At 55.7% G+C, this 19,603-nt stretch overlaps 1 protein-coding gene across 1 annotated transcript; it reads left to right on the top strand.

Moving 5' to 3' along the window:
- The first annotated feature begins 11,833 nt into the window (after nt 1-11,833).
- On the top strand, nt 11,834-15,382 carry LOC149301718 (dnaJ homolog subfamily A member 1-like). The gene is made up of 8 exons (XM_089482995.1): nt 11,834-11,863; nt 12,131-12,279; nt 12,384-12,576; nt 13,220-13,324; nt 13,820-14,047; nt 14,320-14,550; nt 14,837-14,937; nt 15,155-15,382. Exons 2-8 carry the CDS (start codon nt 12,148-12,150, stop codon nt 15,380-15,382), a joined length of 1,218 nt encoding a protein of 405 aa, XP_089339121.1. The 5' UTR covers nt 11,834-11,863; nt 12,131-12,147.
- The last annotated feature ends 4,221 nt before the right edge of the window (nt 15,383-19,603 follow it).

Genomic DNA, 19,603 nt, shown 5'->3' with positions numbered 1-19,603 from the left:
TCCTCTGCCATGCAGAAACTCACAGTCAAAGGAGCCCTCCCTCTTGTGACAAAAGGACGCCCAGCCTCTTTCTCAAAACAGCCTCCAAAGAAGGAGAGCCCGCTGCCCTCCTCTTCCCAGAGGCCTTCCAGTCCAGCCCCATTGGCAAAGGAGCCCCCAAAGGTGGCCATCTTGTCTCTGTTTGGAAGAAAAGAGCCCCCCATTTCCCAAGGCAAAATGGAGAGGGATTTCAGGGTCATTTGGGGAAGCTGTGCTTATGAACTTCTGGTCACACTCTCTCAGCCTCAGGGAAAAGACATGGCAAACCTCCTCTGAATAAACCAGTGGTTCCCAAGTGCCTTTGGACTTCAGTTCCCATCGTCCCTGACTGTAGGCCAAATTGCCTGCAGAGGAGGTTTCTGGGATCTGAAGTCCAAAATAAATGGAGGACCAAAGGTTAGGAACCATTGCTCTGGGTCAGCCATTCCCAAACCAATAGCCCTCTGCACTAGGCTCCTGTTTTGTGGGGAAAGGAAAGCCATAATGCTTCCAAAAGTGGTCCCTGAGGCTGAATTATGCCTCTTTGGTGTGTTTTGATCTACATTTGGCCTCTTTTGCTCCTCTGTTTCTTTGCTTCCATTTGGTTCCTGTTGCTTTCCCTTTCTCTCTATGGTTTGTATCTCTTTGGTTTGATTTCTCTTCTTCTATCTATCCCCAGACATCCCCACTTAACATTACGACATTGTATATAAGAAAAGACTGAGGAGGGAATTTAAAGAAGGGACAACAACAAAGCAATTACTCTTTTGGGACTCGATTTAATTCTGGTTTTTGGCATGCTTTTAATTTTTGTATGCTTTTAATTGTAACATGTTTTTTAATGTTGTAAGCCGCCCTGAGTCCCAGCTTGGGAAAAAGGAGGAAATAAATAAATAAACAACAATAATAATTTTTATTACTACTATTTTAGAAGAAAGAACGAAAGCAACGCTTAAGTACAGAGGCCCGGGGGCACCCAAGACGGAGCGAGGAACCCCAAGAGAACTCCATCCACAGCCCCAGTTTCTGGTGGGAGGAGAAGCCACCGGACCAAACCTAAGTCCCTTTATTGTCTCTGTTACATCGATGTGCCAGAACAGACGGTTGGGGCTTGTTAAATGCGGCCGCTGGAGCACATGTAATCCGATTTGGGGATGGAGATGCATTGGGGGCAGTGTCCCTGGCATGTCCCTGGGTGTCATGGGACTCCGGAGGGGTGCAAAGAGATGGGCCGGCAAGGGAAGCACCAGGCAGCAGGGTCGGGTGTGCTTGCTTGTACAACAACAACAACAGCATGGCCACACTTACAAATGCAGGCAGGCACACGTTTTAATGATTCTTCCTCCTGCACAGTATGGGTGAACAGAAAGGGCAGTGCCAGTGTGCTTCTAAAAATCACAACTTCAACGAGCCAGAAGCAATACATGCGACGCAGCATGAAGTTCTGGATCTTGTAGAGCGACATGCGAAGCAGGTTGTTAGGCAGCAGCGTTCAGGTGTGTCACAGAGAAGCAAGGCCTTCACAGCTAAGACCCTGAGGAATGGGTCACTGAACCCCATTTTGAAAGGCTAGCACTCACATGATCCCCAGGAAACGTAATGTGAATCCCTGGAAATATTCCAGCCTGGCCTCAGTGAAAACCAGAAGCCGGGCACTGCGTGGCCTTTGTTTTCTGGGCTTGGCACAGGGATGGCACCAATCCACCTTCCCTCTCCCTGCTGACCCTCCGCCGGGTGCTTATCCATCCATCCTTCTCTCTGTCCACCCCTGAATCCTCCCTCCTGAGCCCCCTGCCCCATGATGGCTGAGGCTCCCCCTTCTCTCTCTGCGGCTCCCTGGCCCTGGTCCAGGGCATGATGGGGGGCCTTTGTTTCCTTCTGGGCCAATTCAATGGAGGAGGAGGAGGCCTAGACAAAGCAGCAGCTCTTTGGGAAGGAGGAGAGGGTGACCTCACCCAGCGCCATGAGCTCATCCAGCCCAGCTCCCCACATCGGCCGCAGGCTTTGTGCGGAGGACCAGGAGGAGTAGGGGGAAAGGGGCACCCCCATGCTCACATCCCCACAAACTCATAGGGGGCTTGCACCAAACAGAGAAGGCAGAAGCCTCTCCTCCACCCCTGAGCTTTGTCCACTCATCCTGCTGTCCCATGTTGTGTACCGGGGGAACTGCTCTGCGCCTTAGCCCCATCTTTCCCCCTGTTCCCCCCCCCAAAAAAAAGCCCCTCATTTCATTCCCAAAGACTGAGAACAATGAAGGCCCCTTGACAGACAGATGGAGGGAGGGAGGGAATGAATGTGGGAAGGGAGGAATGTGCCAGGCGGATTCCCGCAGCCCTGGAGGAATGTCAAGGAGGAGGAAGAGGAGGAGGAAGAGAAAGAAGGAGAAAAAATGGGGTGGGACACAAAAAATGCAAAGGACCACATTGTTTGGCAGGTTTGTTTTCTGCCTCCCACCATCACCACCAGCACCTCAGCTGCTCAGATTCACTCCTTGGCTGGCCGCTTGCTCCTTTCGGATGAGGGCAGAGCCCAGGAATGAGGGGCAGCCCTCCCATGTGGGGCTCCATTGGGGACCCCAGGAAAGGGCCCAGTTCCCCACAAGTGCGCTGCTGCCATGACTGGATCGGCCTCGTCTCAGGGCCCTGAGGAAAGGAGTGCCATGGCACCCATCCATCGCTTGTCTGAGGACCATTTCGGCTTCTCCTCCTCTCTAAAATAAGAGGTGCCAGGATTAAAGAACAATGTAAATAAATCAGCTGCAAAGTCAAAGAGTTATTTATAATAGCACATGGAAGATGGAGGCGGGAGAGTGGTGTCCCTGGTCATGACCCAGGGACACCAGGAGGACCTTGATAGAGGAATCTCCTTGCAAGCTGGAGAAATGGCGAATCACGGCTCAATCCTCGAAAACAGCAGCATTTCCTCCTCAAAAAGGGAAGCCCAGGAGGGGTGCCATGATGCCAATTACAAACAATCTCACTAATGTGGCAGAGACTTATGGCAACCCCATGGATTTTTCTGATTCCTTCCCAACTTGTGGAGCATCTGTCGTGATGGACAACTTTTCCTTGGGGGTCATTGCAAGGAAGAGCCTTATGAAACCCCATTCTTTGCACCGTGAACTTTCCAGAGACAAGGGTCCATACATACACATGCGCACAGAGATTGCTTCCAAGTACAAGTGAAGCTCTCTCCTCTTCTTGCTGGTCCTGAGCTTGGGAGGGCTGGGAGTCAAGGGGGATGGATGCCAGTCTATGTCAGGGCCAGAAAAAGAAGGGTGGCTCAGCCCTGGCTCTATAATAAGCCCTCCAGCCTCCCTCCCTCCCTGGAAAAAGACCCCCCCCCCAATTCTGCAGCTGTTGCCAATACAAGGCCTCCAGAAGGGAAAAAAACCCAACAACCCTGAGGGCTTTCTCCCGTGAAGTGTCTAAACCCAGAAAGGGAAGATCACAAGAGGCCCCTCACCTTTGACTGGGCTCCATGGAGATGGATTAGAAGCCCCTCAGCTGTGGGGAGGGGGCTGCCCTCTGGAATGCGCTCCTGGGGCCATCAGCCCCACCAAAGAAGGAAGGGAGGAAGGGAAGAAGGAAGGAGAGAAGGACGGGTGGAGGAGAGACGAGCAACTGAAGGGGCTCCGGTTTCATGGAAATTGGGGGGAGCAGCCCACAACAGATGTTGCTCCTGCTACACTCTGGGACCCCCCACCCCCTCCCCTGCATGCTGGGCTTCATTCCTTGGGATGCCAGGCTGAATACTAGAGGAGGTCATGTCCCTTGAAATGCTGTGCATTTCACCCAATGGGGCTTGTCCCACAATCAGGTAACAAGCAGCTTCTGCTGAAATGAAATGCTGTCTGGCAGGGTTTGTGTGGACAAGATGGCCCTTGTGGCCCCTTTCAGCTCTAAGATGCTATGAAGCCCCTCTTCTGCTCAGCCTCCAAGGAGCCCTTGCCAATCTATTCACACCGGAGCACTCCAAGGGCAAAGCGGGCAAGGCAACCAGGTCTGGCTGGCTGGCTGTGCCAATGGCAACGGAGGGGGGAATAAAACGGTTCCCAATGTTGGGCACACCTTCCTTCCATGGGGTAACTACCCCTAGGACACCCCTTTGCCCCTTGAAAACGTCGCCATCAACTGGGAAGAGTCCCAGACCGGCTTGTGCCACTTGTCTAATGCATTGTGGAAGTGGCAGGAGCCTTCGAGACAGGGACCCATTGGGCTAACGGTGGGCATTTAAGGGCACCCTTAGCATGGGCCCTCCCCATAGAGGAATGTGGCAGAAAGTGCTGCATCCACTGGGAAGACCACCATTGCAGCTCTCAAAACCTGGCCTTTTCCCCAAGTCGCTTGGGCAGCCTAATCACCGTGTGTGTGTGTGTATTAGGCTGGAAATAATATTTCAAAGTGCCAAGACGAGAAGAGTCCTGAAATGACTGCACAAACCAACTATGTGAAAATTTTGCACAGAGTTAATCCCAAAACTGTGAAGACTCTTTTTACAGTTCAGGACTCACTTGGCACAAAATTTGTGCCGGAGTACAAAGATTTCTTTTTTGATCAGTCGAGTGCATGAGCCATTTGGGGGTCCAGGCAGAGACTGCAGGTGAAGTCTCCGCTTTGCTACTTCCCTGGGAGTCTGCAAGGCGCATGGCAACCTCAGCAACAGTGAGGGAATATTAAAATAGAGAACAAAAATAACCGTCTGTGCCCAAAGATCACCAAAAGGGCCTTAGTTGGCAACAGTAAACAGCAATTTCCAAAGGAGTAAACATCCTGATTTCTCCAGTAATTATGAGTCCCCAGCTGCTGCAAGGGAAGGTGATGGAGGAGGAGGAGGAGGAAGAGAGGGGACTGGAGGAGCCCACAAAAGGGCGGGCAGGAGGGCAGGCCACCGGCAGGCCACCGGCAGAGCTGGGGGTCTCCAACCCAGAACCACTTTCCAAGGGACCCCTTTGTCCAGGGCCTGCCGGGGAGAAGAGGAGCCAGGAAAGGCCACCTGGGTGAGGGGGGAGCAGTCCCCGCTTTGTCTCACCCCAATGTCTATTTCTGGCCAAGAGGGAGGCTGGGAGGTGGGGGATGGAGGCATCTTGCAGGACGCCAGAGAGCAGCTGGCTTTCTGCAGAGAAGCAGAGATTAGACTGGAATGGCATCCCAGAATGCTTGGACTCCAGGAGGGGTCTCAGCTACACAACACACAACCACACACACAACTGCCCCAGGAGGGAGAGTAAACCAGAGGCAGGGCTGCAGCAACCAAGGCATGAGCAGGTGCCCAGGGAGTGCCACGGGGCTGTAATGCCTTGGGAAGGCACCATAGTCAGGCTCCTTAACACCTGTTGGGTCAGAGGGACCAGAGCACAAGAAGAGGAGGACAAGGCCTTGGCTGGTCCAGAAGCCCCTTGTGGCTCCTCCAGGGGGGCACCTCTCTGTCCACCTTTTGGTCTGCTCTTGAGTCCACCTTCGGCTCCACCAAGTAATATGAAATGCAGGACTTTGGAGTCTTACATGGAGACTTTTTTTGGGTGGGTAACTGGGTCCCACCCTGATGCCCTTGATCTGCGTGAGGATGACCGCCTCTTCCTCTCGCTCTGACCCTGGACCTCTCAGAGACACTTGGCTGGGCTACCTGAACTGGAGACAAGCTAGCCAGCCCCAGGAGTGGCTCTCTTCCAAAGTATCACAGATCACAGAAGCACCGGTGGAATCTGAGCAGTGCTTCCAGCTGGCCAGTCCCATTCAGGAGGAGGAGGAGGCAGGGGTTATTTTCACACCAGCTGGCTGCCAACTGTCTGGCTGGCTCACGTTCCCATTCTGGAGTTGTCAGGAGAGAGACCGAGAGCCTTGCTTTAGGCAGGGTGCAGGCGTTGACTGACGGGTCCTTCCTTGTGAGATGGTTTCTGTGCCATCCAGGGGGGTAAGCGGCCCTCCAGGCGAGGGGCTGGGGTTCCCCTTTCCCTGAGCAGGAAGGGGAATGCACTCTGTACATGCACAGGAGCCCTCTCAGGAACTCTGTAGGGGAGGTGGGAATTCTAGTTTCTGGTCGAAACAGAACCGTCTGCCAAAGAAGACTCCAGGCCCGGGGACTGAGCCAGAGTGCTTTTTCTTAAGCAGCCTCTTGCCCACTGGGCCCCCTTTGCAGGATTTGTCCTCTGCTGCCAGGGCTACCAAACATGTGGGAGGGCCAAGTCCAGCTCTGCATCCCTGCAGAGCAACCAAAGGGAGGTTGGAGGTTGCCTGCCTGCCTGCCTGCCTGCCTGCCTGCCTGCCTGCCTGCCTGCCTGCCTGCCTTTAGTGGGAAGTGATCCAGGCTGGGTGAAGGGCAGGGGCACCTTTGCCAATCTCTTCCGTTTGCCAGGAACAGAGCATTTCACAGCTCTGTCTGTTGAGGGGATGTGTGCTGCACCCCAATGTCCAAACTGGGTCCCTCTGGTCTCCCAGGCACAGTTAAGGTCTGCCGTCACCTTCTTCAGGGGTCCTTCCTGCCCAAGTTGGATCCCTCTAGGTTTAATTCAGGGTTAATTCAGCAGAAACATATGAGTCAGAGAGAGGGAAATGCCTGGCTGGAGTCCCAAGAGATCCAGAGCCTTTTTCCCTCCTTGGCCCTCCTGCGTTCCCTCCTCCTCCTCCTCCTCCGGCTTCTGCAGATAATGGGATGACATCAGACTTGAGAGCTGAGTAATGCCTCTCGAAAGGGTCTGGAAATGCCATTATTCGGAGGAGAACTGAAAGAAAAGGCCTCGGCTGGTTTCCTCGTGGGGCCCTTTCCTGTTTTCCTCCCTCTCCTAGCAGATGTGAATGATTCAGACCAAAACTGAAAAGACATCTTGAAAACAGTGCTGACTTCCTATCCCATTCTTTCACTTACTCCAAGTGGTACAGTCAAAGCAGCCTCTGCCCCCACCCCATGTGGGTCTGAACCACACGTGCCCCTTCCCCGCTAGACCCAGCTGTGGAGCATCATGTTGTCCCCACCACCACCACCATCATCCCCAACACTGGGAGCTGTTCATTCCCTCCTCTGTCTTTCGTGGTGTGTAGATCTCAGGATCTCCTTCTGTCTGCCTCTGGCGCTGACCCTGGCAGAGATACTCTTTGGCTGAACCAGGGGTTTTGGCCTGGACCAGCAGTTTGGCAAGCAGGCTCTTTTTGACCTGTTGCACTTTTCAGCAAGCCATGTGTGATGGGCCTCTGCAGAAATGCCTTCCTTCCCAAGGATTTTCAGATGTGAATGGAGGATCCAAGAGTCCCACTGCAGAGGGATAATTTCTGCCACCCCACAAACTGGGAACTACCCAAAGTTTGCCCTCCTTTTCTTGCAATGGTCTCAGGCAGGGCCCAGGGCAGCCTCAACATCTTCTTCATCCTTTTCCTCCCCAAGACAAAAAGAAAAAGAAAGCTAGCAACAGCCAGGCAACTAGATGCTGGGAGGTGGTTGAATCCAGTTCCAGCATCTTGTCAGCCGAGAAAATATTTTCGGAAGCTCTGCACCTTTGACACAGCTGTCCAGGTGATGGAAAGCTGACAGCTGATGAAAGCAGAGGAAAGGAAGGGAGGGGAAGAGAAGGAAAGAGAAGCGAGTGGGTGCCACCTAGCGACACAAACACACAGACCCACAGGGACACCTGCAGGCTGCAGTGGGAACCCCTTCAGATCCAGCCTTTGTGCGGCTTCTTTGCCAGGCCCATGACTTCTGTGGGGAATTAAGACAGAAGAAATGCTTTCTTGCCCAGGAAAGCTTGTGCTGGCCATCTGAACATGAAGGATAGCAGAAGCAACAGCAAGTACATTTCTATACACCGCTTATCAGTGCACTCAAACACTCTCAGAGCGGTTTACAATGTGTAGGTTTATTGGCAGCCAGTGCCACCATCATATTTACAACTGTTCCTTGGACATTTGCTTTTGGACTGAAGGGAAACCCAGCAGTCCATTGTAAGTGACGGAAGCTCCACTTGCCATGGGACAAACCCTTCAGCCAAGGAGTTCCTTCTGGATTGCATCAAAGAAGCTCAGAGCCGCAATTCCCACGACTGAGGCGAGGTCTGGTCTCTGCCTTTTCTCTGTTGCCCAGGGATTCGTCTCTGGCCTGGGCTTCTGTCTGGTCTGAAGGCCTCACGCACAGCCAGGGCACAAAGCAATTGAAAAGGCATCCATCTGGTGTTGCTGGGGCTGTTTGCCAAAGGACGGCCAAGATGGGGCTCCCCCTTTCCCTGCCTGGCACTCCGGCCCCGTTGCTGTGCTCCTGCCTTGCGTTGCGTTGGCCCCAAGGAGAGAAGCGGCTTTTCTGCTTCTTCTTGACAAGGGACCTGTCAAAGAAGGGTCCAGCGGGTATCTGGCTCTGCCTCATCTCCTGACCTGGTGCCCACACATCCCTCATGATGATGCTGTTTTGGGGGGCTCCCCAGAGGAAGCTGGTTCCCTGCTGGTGGCACTTTCTGGGGCGCTCTGGCCTGCTGCCCAGCTGTTGCCCCGGACAGCTTGGCTTGGAGGGCAGTCAGGAAGTCCAGCCGGCCAGAGGATCCTGCACACGGCGGTTGCTGCCCTCCTGTGGCCACAAGGAAGGAAGGAAGGACAGCAACTGAAGAAGAAACAGAGGAGGGGGGCCTTGAAATATATTGCTAAAGCTGAGTTTGGACTATATATTTAAACCGTTTTGAGTCACTCTTTGAACCCTGGCCTCCAGAGACAAAGTCCAACGCTCAGACCATTACACCACGCTGGCTGTCAGTACTGACCCCTCCCTAAACTACAAATCCCAGGATGCCACAAAATGTTGCCATGACAATTAGACAGGGATGAGAGAGCTGTATGACCGTGTAGTGTGAAAGGGCCCTGGATTTTGAAGCATTATTTAAAACACCAAGAAAGGAAGTAAATATCATCTCCCTTGTTTGTAACACAAAATGCAAACTATCTGTTGCTGGCAATTGCAGGTCAAGGATTTCTTCCTTGTTAATGATTCTTGTTTGTCATTAAGAAAATGAATGTCTTGGGATGGGAGCCAGAGGCCTCCTCCTGGATGATGGTTTTTCCAACCCTTATAGCTGTGCTGAGCAGCTGGACTCCCAAACAAGAATGCGGTCCCGATATGGCTCTCCCACGTCTGGGCGTCGGAAACATTGGCTCCCAGGAGGGATCCCCAGAGATTAATGTTGCTTGCTATTGTGCTTTGACTCTTTCAGGGATGGCTTTCTTGCCTTTGTTGTTGCCCCACTTTGCTCTCTCCTCCCGATGGCTGAAGGCCAAAGAGGACACTTGCTCAACAGATGGCCCTCTCAGGTTCTCCTACAAACCAGAAGCGCAAGGCTGGTGAGGCTGGGAAGAGCGTCTCCTAACTACCTGCACAGCTCTGGCATCATTAGGAGAAGTGGGACATTCAAAGCTTTTTCAGTAGAGGCAAGGTCTGGCAAGAGACCCCAGCGAGGCAGCCCCAAAAACCCTAAAAAAAACTAGGGATGCCGGCCACAAAAGCCTTCGCCTTCACTTTTATCAGTGCTTACAGACGAGGGCCTCTCCTTCCCTTGGGCAGGAGGAGCAGCAAACCAGTCCGGCTGGCTTGGCTTGGCTTGGCTTGGCTGGGGATGAAAGACCAGCCAGGCGTCCTTAGCTGGCTCTGGCTCTGGCAGAGGTGCCCATTTCTTGCTTATTCAGGGGAACCCTGCTGGGGTCCTCCCAGAAAGGAGGTTTTCCCCATCCTCTCCCACCAAAAGCACCTCCTCCCTGGCTGCCTCTCCAGCTGGGATGCCCTGGGCAGGACTGGGCACTGGGGGCCCTTCTTTGCCCCCTGGGTCTCTCTGTGGGGCAGCTGGGGCTGTGCAGCCTAAGGAAAGGCCCAGCAGGAGCAAGACCCCCAGCCCAGCTCCAGAGTAAAAACAAAACAACAACCACCTTGTGGCAGCTGACTTTGACTATTGTGTGCTGCTCCATGCCAGAACAACCAATTGCCTCAGGAAGAGGCTGTTCTCCTTTGGGCACTGCTGTTTGCTGCTTGCCTCTGGTGAGAGCCAGGACCTCCTCCAGGTCAGAAGTGTTTCCAGATGAGAAGGTCCTGCCTCACTTTTTCCTCTGCAGAGCATGAATGATCTTCGTTCAGCTGCCACCAGTTCTTTGCTGCATCCTCACTTGACCCATCATTTGCTGCATCCTCGCTTGACCAGCATTAAAGCAGTCAGTGTTGGAAATCTGCCCAGCCCAGGTGGGTCTTTTCCTTCCACAAAGAGGAGACCAGGAGGCTGTCCAGATCACCCCATATGCTTTTGGGGTCTTGGGAGCTGCTGCATCAGGACCACTGTGCCACCCTAACTCTGGCTTGGCACCAACTTGTCAGCTTCTGGATGGTGCAAACTTTGCACTGGCCATAACATTCATCAGAGGCGAGGCAAGGGCACTGACCTATCATGGCAACAGAGAAACCGGAGCCCATCCTGCAGACTTCTCAACACATCTGGTCTCAATGGCATCCCTTCCTCCTGCATGGCCAGGAGCCCAGGGGCCCTGAGGGACAAGGCTGCTTTCCAGTTGTTGCTGATCCAGCACAGTCTGCCAAGTGTTTTGAGAAAGAGTTTCCTGAGCTCAGCTGCCTTGGCACCTGCAGAAGGGCTGACGGGGCAGATGGGTACCCACAGGCACCTGCATGCATGGCTCCGTCTTTGCCTGTTGTGTCTCTTCCATGGGGAAGATGGGTTCAGAGCCAGAGGAAATTCCTATGTGGGGAGGGGGCCGGGGGTCAGGGGGAGATCCTTCTCTGCTGCTGCTGCTCTTGGGGCCTTTGGCAGACACAGACGGCCTGTAAAATCCCACTCCAAATGTGTGGGGCTGCCCTGCTGTTCTTTAGCTGCCAAGATGACTGAGGGGAGGGTGAGCGCCCTGAGTGGATGGGGCAAGTCATGGGTTGTGCATCCTTAGGGTCCTGCCGTGGCTGGCACAGACTCTGCCCCAAGTGGGCTGCTTGGTGTGGCTTGACCAGGAGGATCTGGGGAGATAATTTTGCTCGGCCCCCTCTGCAGCCCTGGAGGAGGCAGGCAGGTGGGCAAGCAGCCAGGAAAGGGCCTGGGCATCTCTCCCTGAGCTCCCTCTTGCCCCATGTTTCCATCTTGGGCTGCTCTGGCTCTGCCGGCTTCCCCATCCTGTCCTGAGCAGTGCTACCAGGATATGAACCTGGGACCTCCTGCAAGCAAAGGAGGTGCTCTGCCCCTGTGCTCCCACTGCAACCCTTCACCCAACCAGCATTTTTAGGGGGAGTGAAGGAATGGAGGGATGGCCAGCCATAGTCCTGTCTGGCAATGAGGACAGCAGGCAGGTCTGGCTGAACAGCTGTGGAGTTTTTTTCCTGCAGAGAAGAGGGTGAGCAGCAGCAGAAAGAGGAGGAAGGGGCTGCTGAGAGGGAGGCCCCCAGAAGGGCTGGCCCCTGGCCCCCTGCGCCCATGTGGCATCGCCTGGCAAGCAGGTGCCCCAGCGGAAGGGAGGCCCTGGGGTGAGGTGGCAGCTGCAGGGGGGAAGGGAGCCAGAAGTAGGGCACGGGAGCCGGCTCATCCTGTGCTTTGGGTGCCGCCACCACAGCTGCCTGAGTGATGCACTCCACGCCCCGCAGGGCCTAAGAGGAGCACACTCACGCTCATCCTGTGAGGCGGGCCAGGTAATAAGCACCTGTGGAATGTGACGCACCCCCTTCCCAGGTCCAGACCCACACCCTCCTATGGCTTCCTCCAACAGGTTGGTCCACTGCAAGGAGGAGGAGGATTTTGGGGCGCCCAGCAGTGCCGCGTAGGCAGGAGGGGGCCTGCTGGGTGAAGGCGATTTCTTGCCCCCCACGTTGTCCCCCCCCCCAGGAACCCAAAGTGCCCAAGGTCAGTGGCAGCTGTTAGGGGGGGTGGTGCTTTTGCTTGGGGCTCAGCTGATGAGGTGGCTGGATAGTTCTCTCTCTCAAAAGGAGCTAGCTGGGTGTTCTTTTTAGGTTTAAAAGCGTTGGCTGTTGCATCTGTGTGTGTGTGTGAAGATGGGGTTCCCTGGATCCAGGGCCCCAGACCCTCCTGCCTGGCAGCCGGGGGAAGGGGGGGCCTCCATGCCACTTGGGGGCCCAGCTGCTCACCCTCTCTTACTGTGCCCCCCTCCAGGCCACTCTTGAGGGAAGATGGTAAAGGAAACTGAGTACTATGACCTCCTGGGGGTCAAGCCCAGTGCCACAGTGGAGGAGATCAAGCGGGCGTACCGGCGGCTGGCACTGAGGTACCATCCAGACAAGAACCCCAGTGAAGGCGAGCGGGTAGGTGTGGAGTGTGGCCCTCTTAGGTGGGGGCCTGGGCTGGGCTGGGGGGGGTCTGGCATCAGCAGCAGCGCCTGTTTAATGCCCTCTCCCTCCCTCTGCAGTTCAAACAGATTTCTCAGGCCTATGAAGTGCTGTCAGACCCCCACAAAAGGTCGGTGTATGACCGTGGTGGGGAGAGAGCCATGAAGGAAGGGGGCGCGGCTGGCAGAGGGGGGTTCAGGCCCCCCATGGACATTTTCAACCTGTTCTTTGGTGGGGGGCCTTCCCCCCACGGAGCCCGGGTGGAAAGGAAAGGTACGTGGGGAGGCGGCCGGAGGGGTAATGGGTCAGAGGTGGCACAGAGGGGGAGATGAGGGGGCCTTTGGCATGGCCTGCTGGGTGGGCATGGGCCATGTTCCCTGGGGCTGGTCTGAGTTGTCTTGGGGAGGGGCGAGGGACAACTTCTTTAGTCCCCTGAGGAATTGTTCTCCATCATTCTTTCCCTGTGGGGTGGACATGGGAAACCCAGGGCCATGGGCCTTTGGCTGGCCGGTAAAAGCAGAGGAAGGCACTGTGCCATTGTGTGTGTGGGTGTTTGTAGAGGAGAGCCCTCATGTCCCCTTAAGGGCTTCCTTGGAGCTGGCTCACAGGGAGAGGTCTTTGCTCCTCAGAGTCCCTGCCCCTTCTCTCCTCCCAGACGCTCATCCCACATTTCCTCCCTGCTGGGCCTTCAGAGCATTAGGGAAACATGGGTCAATGCCTATGAAAGGGCTCTTTTTCCTCCAAAGGCTTGGGCTTCCTGTCCCCAGTGGTGCCCTTGCTCAGACAGAGGAGAAAGGTCAGGAGGGCACAACAGTTCTGCCAGGCCAGCTCTTGACCCACTGGTGAACACTGGACCAAGGTGAGGAGGGGGTGCTCACCAGAGAGGGTCAGGGGTCTTCTGGTGGTCTCCTTTTAGGAAGGACAGCTTTCCATCACCTGTCAGTCACTCTGGAGGAGCTGTACAAAGGCACCACACGAAAGATCTCTATCCAGAAGAACATCATCTGCAAGACTTGTGGTGGTGAGCAAGTTTATTCCTCTGGGGTTGGCAGAGGGAAGGGACATTGCTTGGCTGTCTGTTCTGAGGAGGCTTTTGGGTTGCCCATGCCCCAGAGAGCAATTCCCTGCCTCTTTAATTCATGCCCCTGTCTTGCCAAGCAAATACACCTTCTCTTAATGGCAGACAGAACCTAGAGACCGGGGTGTGAAAGAACAACCAAGGAAGTTTGGCCCTGGAACGGAAGGACTCCCTTGGAGGGTGAGGGATGCCCCTTCTTTGCAGTGCCTTAGGCAGAGTTTGGGTGGCCATCTAGTCTCCACAAATAAAGCATTCCCGAGAGAGCCCTGACCCTGCTGCTGTTTAGAGATCTCCAAAGGATGAGCATTGGCCACCCTTCCAGGTGGTCTAGAGGCCACAGTGAAAGAGCTCTTGCCCTCAGGAGGTCCTCTCCTGCCCCAGCTTTGAGGCTGGAGTCTTCCAGGTCCCCTCCTGAGTGGACTCCCACCCTTTTTCCAGGCCGCGGAGGCAGAGAAGGGCATGACCCGAGGTGCCCGAAGTGCCATGGCTCTGGTGTGGAGGTGGTCATTCACCGCCTTGGCCCGAACTTGGTCCATCACATCCAGGCAATGTGTTCCCAGTGCTTCGGTCAAGGGGAGTGGGTGCAGCCCCTGGATCGCTGTCTTGCTTGCAACGGCCGGAAGGTCATCCGGGAGAAGAAGCTCCTCGACATCTGTGTGGAGAAAGGTGGGGAACTGGGGCTGTCTGGGAGGGCACTGATGCAGGACTCCTTCTGGTTGGAGCCTTCCTCTGGGACCCTATTTCTCCACCAGCACTTTCAGGTCAGGATTTGATGATGCCATGTTAGTTAGAGGTGGATTCTGGTAATTGGAATCCCGAATGGAGCTCTCCCATGTGCTGCGAAAGATGGTACAACGTCAGGGGCCACCAGCATTCACTTGGGTGACCACTTCTCTCACGTGCCTCCTTCCCATCTCTGTCCCTCACCTCGCTGCCAGGCATGGCAGACAGGCAGAAGCTCACCTTCCACCAGGAGGGTGACCAAGTTCCCGGCTTCCAGCCCGGAGATGTGGTCATAGTCCTGGACCAGAAGCAGCACCCAGTCTTCCAGCGCCTGGGCAACGACCTTGTGGTCAAGCGGGAGGTGACCCTGGTGGATGCCCTCTGTGGTTGCAAGCTGGTCATCTACACCCTGGACAACAGGCGCCTCCTCCTCTCCTCACGGCCAGGTGAGTGGGTGGGATAAGGGCCCAACAGTGTGCCTGAGACAGAAGAACCCATGAAGATGGCCTCCCAGCTGGCCAGGCCAAGGTGGCACACAGTGTGCCAGTAGGTGGGTAGCTCTTGAGTGGCTGATGGCCATTCTCTCAGCAGAGGTCTTTGAAAGGGGTGTCCCAGCATTGTGCTCCCCAGACTTCAAAGGGGGGCCACTAGAAGCCCACTGCCTGCCTGGTGGTTGGGGTCTTACCTCTGCATCTCTGAGCCCCCATCCTCTTCTCTCCTGCTGCCCCCTAGGAACCATGATCAAGCCGGGGGACAGGAAGTGTGTGCCCAACGAAGGGATGCCTATCTACCAGTGCCCCACCCAGAAGGGGAAGCTGATCATTGAGTTCCAGGTACTGAGAGCACAACTGGGGAGGGCAGGCAGGTCAAACCTGCAGGAGGGCTCTTTCTCTGGCAACACACTTTTCTCTCCGCTGCTCCCCCCAGGCCAGGCTGTTCACATATGAACCGTAGCAGAGGGGTGCTCTGTGCCAGTCAGGTCCCCCCAGGTCCTCTGAGGAAGGGCCCTGATGTGTGAGAAGAGGCTCACTTCTCTCTCCCCTCTCCCAGGTGAGGTTCCCAGATCCTGGCTGGCTGCCCCCCCACCAGCTGCGCCAGTTCCAGGCCTTCTTCCCTCCCCGGGAGGAGGTCATGGCCACCGAAGGCACAGAGGAGGCTGAGCTGCGTGACTACTTCCCCCAGCTGGGGTTCGGGGGGAGGCGCTTCACCAGCGAGGCCTTCCCTGAAGACCCCCGTGAGGATCCACTCCGGCACAATGTCCAGTGCCAGACCTCCTAACACCACCAACAGAGCCATCACAGCCTCCTGGGGTTGGGGTGTGTGGTGAGGGAGCAGCCGTTGGGGGGCAGAGGGTAGAGCCCCTTAATTCCATGGGGCTGCCCTTCATCCCTCTACCAGAGGAGGTTGGTGGGGGTCCAGAGAGCCTCGGGATCCCAACCTGTCTGCTTGTCTGTGAAGGGTCTGTGCCTGCCCCAGAATTGGCTTCCCTAATTCGTCTGCTCCTTTGGGCACAATGGGGTGACTTGTGGGGAGATGAGGAAAAGGGACCTCTCTCAAGAGCTGCTTCCACACAACTGCCCCTGTCTCCCTTCTTTGGCAAGGGCTTCTTCTCTCTTTGGCAGCTTTGCCAAGAGGCGTTGGGGCTGGGGGCTTGGAGGGAGGGGGTGGCTGTCCCATCCCCATCCCCCCCACCCCATAGCTTCAGCCTTTTAGGACATTTTCCTGATCCCTCTAGAAAAGCCCTGGAGCTGTAGCAGACACTTTCCCACCCCAAATCTTGACTCCTCAGGGGGCACCCGGGAGCCAATCTGACCCCAGGAGAGCCATCTAGGTCTTGGGGTCTCCGTCACCAGCTGCGTTTTCTCTCTTTTTCTTTTCTTTTCTTTTCTTTTTTTTTTGGAAAGTGTCCCCTGAAATGTCTCCATCTGGCAAGGATCCAGAAACTATGACCCCCCCTCCCTCCCCGCCAGCACTTGAGCCCACCTCCCAGAGAAGGAGAATGTTGGCTGAAAGACCCCTCTCCTTCCCCCATCCCTGGGAGGCAAGGCTAGGGCTAGGGCTAGGGTTAGCAGAGGGAGGGATGGGGCGGGGAGAGGAATCTGCTCCTGGGGCCCACAGTGGATGGCTTCCCCCCACAATTAAAGACAAAGCAAACCCCTAACACTTGGAGGGCTTTTGGCTCAGGGCGATGACTGCTGTGCCTTGCAGAGGCGGATGGGCCTGGGCCTGCCACACAGGAGAGTCTGCTCTGGAATTTGGGAAGCCAGGATCAAAGGCTGGGGTGGCGCTGGCACAGTCCCTGTAGCAGGAGCAGAATGGGGGGTGCGTGCATGGGGGGCTAGGGGAGACAGGGCCTCTCACCTCAGGACCCCCCCCCCCCACAAGCTGAGGGGCCTGCATTCCTTCCAGAGGCCAGGCTGGAGGGGCCCCAGGGCCCCTGCCCTGAAAGAGGCCTGCCTTCTCTGGCCTTTGCAGAGGAGGACATTAGCAATAATCACTGTTATTATGTGGGGAGGGCAAGGGGTGGGTGATGTTTAGAAGGGTTTTGGGGCTGGGCAGAAATAGTTACTCTGAGTAGCCCATAAGCCCATCGGGTGCAGCAACCAGGTGCTCTTGGTGAGGTGGGCGGGGTGGTGGTGGTTGGGAATGGGGTCGATGGGGTGAGAGTGTGGGGGCACCCTAAGAAGGCAGTGGGGTATGCCTTGCTTGAAGAAGGGAGGGGGCAGCAGGGGCTGGAGCTGAGCCGGGCTCCATGGCTGGGATGCTGTCTGTCCATCCATCCCTCCACGCTTACTTTCCCCTGAGTTGCTGGGATCCTGCTTTAAAAGACTAACAGAAAATAAAGCTAAGACTGGTGTGTGTGTGAGTGGGGGGGGGGGGGCTCTAAAATATAGATTTGGGGGTTTTGTGTTCACATCTCTGGAAGGAAGGCACTGAATGCAGGAGTTGATCCCATTAATTTATTTACTGTTTTGACCCAGCGTCTCTCTCAGAAGTGATTTGTAGCTGGAATTAAAACGATGGATTTCCCCGTCAGAGAGAGTCCTGCCTCACCATGTCTTTATTTGAGCAATGGGCTAACCAAGAGCAAAAGGTGTGTTGGCATCCTTGTCTTCGTCCTTTTGGGGCTCTGGCAGCAGAGAGGGGCCTACTTCCCAGCCCAGCGAGTCCTGGCAGCCCTGGCTGGCTGGGACTGGGCTTCTGCGGGTCTTTCCTGACCCATGCCATGCTGGGTAAGGGGCATGGCAAGGTTGCACACAATGACCTACTCTGTTCAGCCTGAATGCAGGAAATATTGTTTGCACAGCAGGCTTAGGGGCAGAGGAAGGAGGTGCAAAGACCCAAGGAAGGAACTTTAACAAACTAAGCTATGCAGATGGCACAGTACTACTAGCAGAAACCAACAAGGACCTGGAACAATTACTGACAGTCAAGAAGGAAGGAGCCAAGGTAGGCTTCATGCTAAACGTTAAGAAAGCAACAATTATGACCACAGAAGAACTGTAAGAGTTCATCCTACACAATGGGAAAATTGAGATAGTCAAAGGTTTCCCAGACCTTAGCTCAAGCATTGATCAGAATGGAGGCTGCTGTCAAGAAGTCAGAAGAAGGCTAGGGATGGGAAGGGCAGCCATGAAAGAGCTAGGCAAGATCCTAAGAGTAAAGATAGACAACTGAATACTAAAGTCAAAACCCTCCAAGCCATTGTATTCCCCATCACTATCTACGGATGTGAGAGCTGGGCAGTGAAGAAAGTGGATAGGAAGAAAAGCCACTCCTTTCAGAAGTGATGCTGGAGAAGAGTGCAAAGCATGGGCAAGAAGACGAACAAATGGCTGCTAGAACAGATCAGCCCTGAAATCCCTTTACAAACCAAGAGGGTGAAAGTGAGGCTGTCATATTTGGCCACATCATGAGCCTGAAGCAGGGCTTGACCAGGGCGGAGGAGGGCAGGTGGTCTGGAGGGGCCTCTCACTGGCAGCCATGTCAATGGAAGGCCCTTGCAGCTGGAGGAGGAGGTGGCGGGGGTCTAGGGGAAGGCCACTAGGCCAGGCAGGGAGGCAGTTGCTGCTGCTGGTGGAAGGCCAGCAGGCCATGCTCTCAGAGAAGGAGGAGAAGGGAGGAAGAGGACCCAGGACAGCGCCCTGCAGTGCCAGCCGGAGCCTCCGGGGGGCAGTGTTGGCGCAGCAGAAGCTCTGCTTGGAGGCAGGAGGGAGGGAGGGGGCCTGTCCTCATTTGAGCCAAAGCCCACCATTCCTTCCTCCAGAAAAGAGGAAGGGCCTTTGGGGTGGCCCATCATTATGGCCAGGAAGCCTATGAAGGGGGCAGAGGGGGCCCTTTCCCAGAGGTGAACCCCCAAATCCCACAGGAGGGCCCCCACCCCCCTTAGCACCGTGGATGGGGGGGGGGGACTCAGCCTGGCAACCCAGGAGGCCAAGGGGGTCAGGGGTTGGGAAAGCGCTTAGTCCTGGCAGGCCATCCATCATCAGTCCCCAGAAAGTAGGGGAAGGGGGCGGTAGGGGGGTGCATAGCTGCCCTGGGAGTGAGGGGCCCCTGAGGGCTAGCAACCATTGACCAAGGGGTCAGAGGGGAGCCCCACTCCCTCAGGAGGCCCCTGACCTAAAATGGGGTGGGGAAGGAAAGAGAAAGAGAAGGCAGCCAGGGCCTTTGTCTCCTTTCAGGGCAAAGGGGCTCCCCTTTCTCCCTGGGCCTCCTCTGTGGGGTCAGCAGTGGCCATTGGGAGTGGGGGACTGGGCTCTAGAGAAAGCCAAAGGCTGAGGGAGAGGATGGGGCAGAGAGAGAGAGAGGCCTAGCAATGGCCCCCTGGATGAGGCAAAAGCAAACCCCTCTGGACAAATCTTGCCACACAGCAGTCTTCTGTTGGGGTAATAGCCAACTTTGGAAAGGCGGGTGAAACAATCCATGAAAATGAATAGATGAAGGATACCTCTTTGCAAAGACCAAAAGTCCTGAGATTGAAGACACAAGTGCTGAGTGAGAGAGGGCCCAGGGCTTGGGAGCAAGAGGACATCTGTGCCAAGCCAGCTGGGCAGCACCAGTGCCACTGGAGCCTAGAAGGAAGGGGCTGCTACTTAGGGGGGGGGGGGCTACGGAGGGTGCAGAGAACCTCCATCCCGCCTTGGTTGCGGCATCTTTAACACAACAGCCAGACCAGACAGAGGGGGAGGCAGGCGCCCCTTGTTCTTGGCCATCAGGTGGAAAGGTCCAGCCCAAGCCGGGCTTGCCCCTCACTTTCCTCCCCACAGCCTTGTCCTTTGCTCTGCTGCCCTGAGCCAGTTGCCTGGGAGTTGCGGCCACCTGGGTTGACAGAAAATGGCTTGTTGCTGGGATTGTCTCCCTCCCTGCCAAGCTTTCCTACCCAGAGCAAAGAGTTCAAGAGGTCTTGCCGCCAAAGAGAGAGAGGTGTCTTTTGGCCAAGAGGGCTGCTGGGGGGCAGGGGGCATGAAGAGCCCCCCCCCCAGCTCCATCACCAAGGCC

This window comes from Sceloporus occidentalis, unplaced genomic scaffold, assembly GCF_023333645.1.
Source record: "Sceloporus occidentalis isolate IW3139 unplaced genomic scaffold, rSceOcc1.0.p SCAF_20, whole genome shotgun sequence".
NCBI classification, from domain to species: Eukaryota; Metazoa; Chordata; class Lepidosauria; order Squamata; family Phrynosomatidae; genus Sceloporus; species Sceloporus occidentalis.
This window is presented reverse-complemented; position numbering and strand designations above follow the sequence as displayed.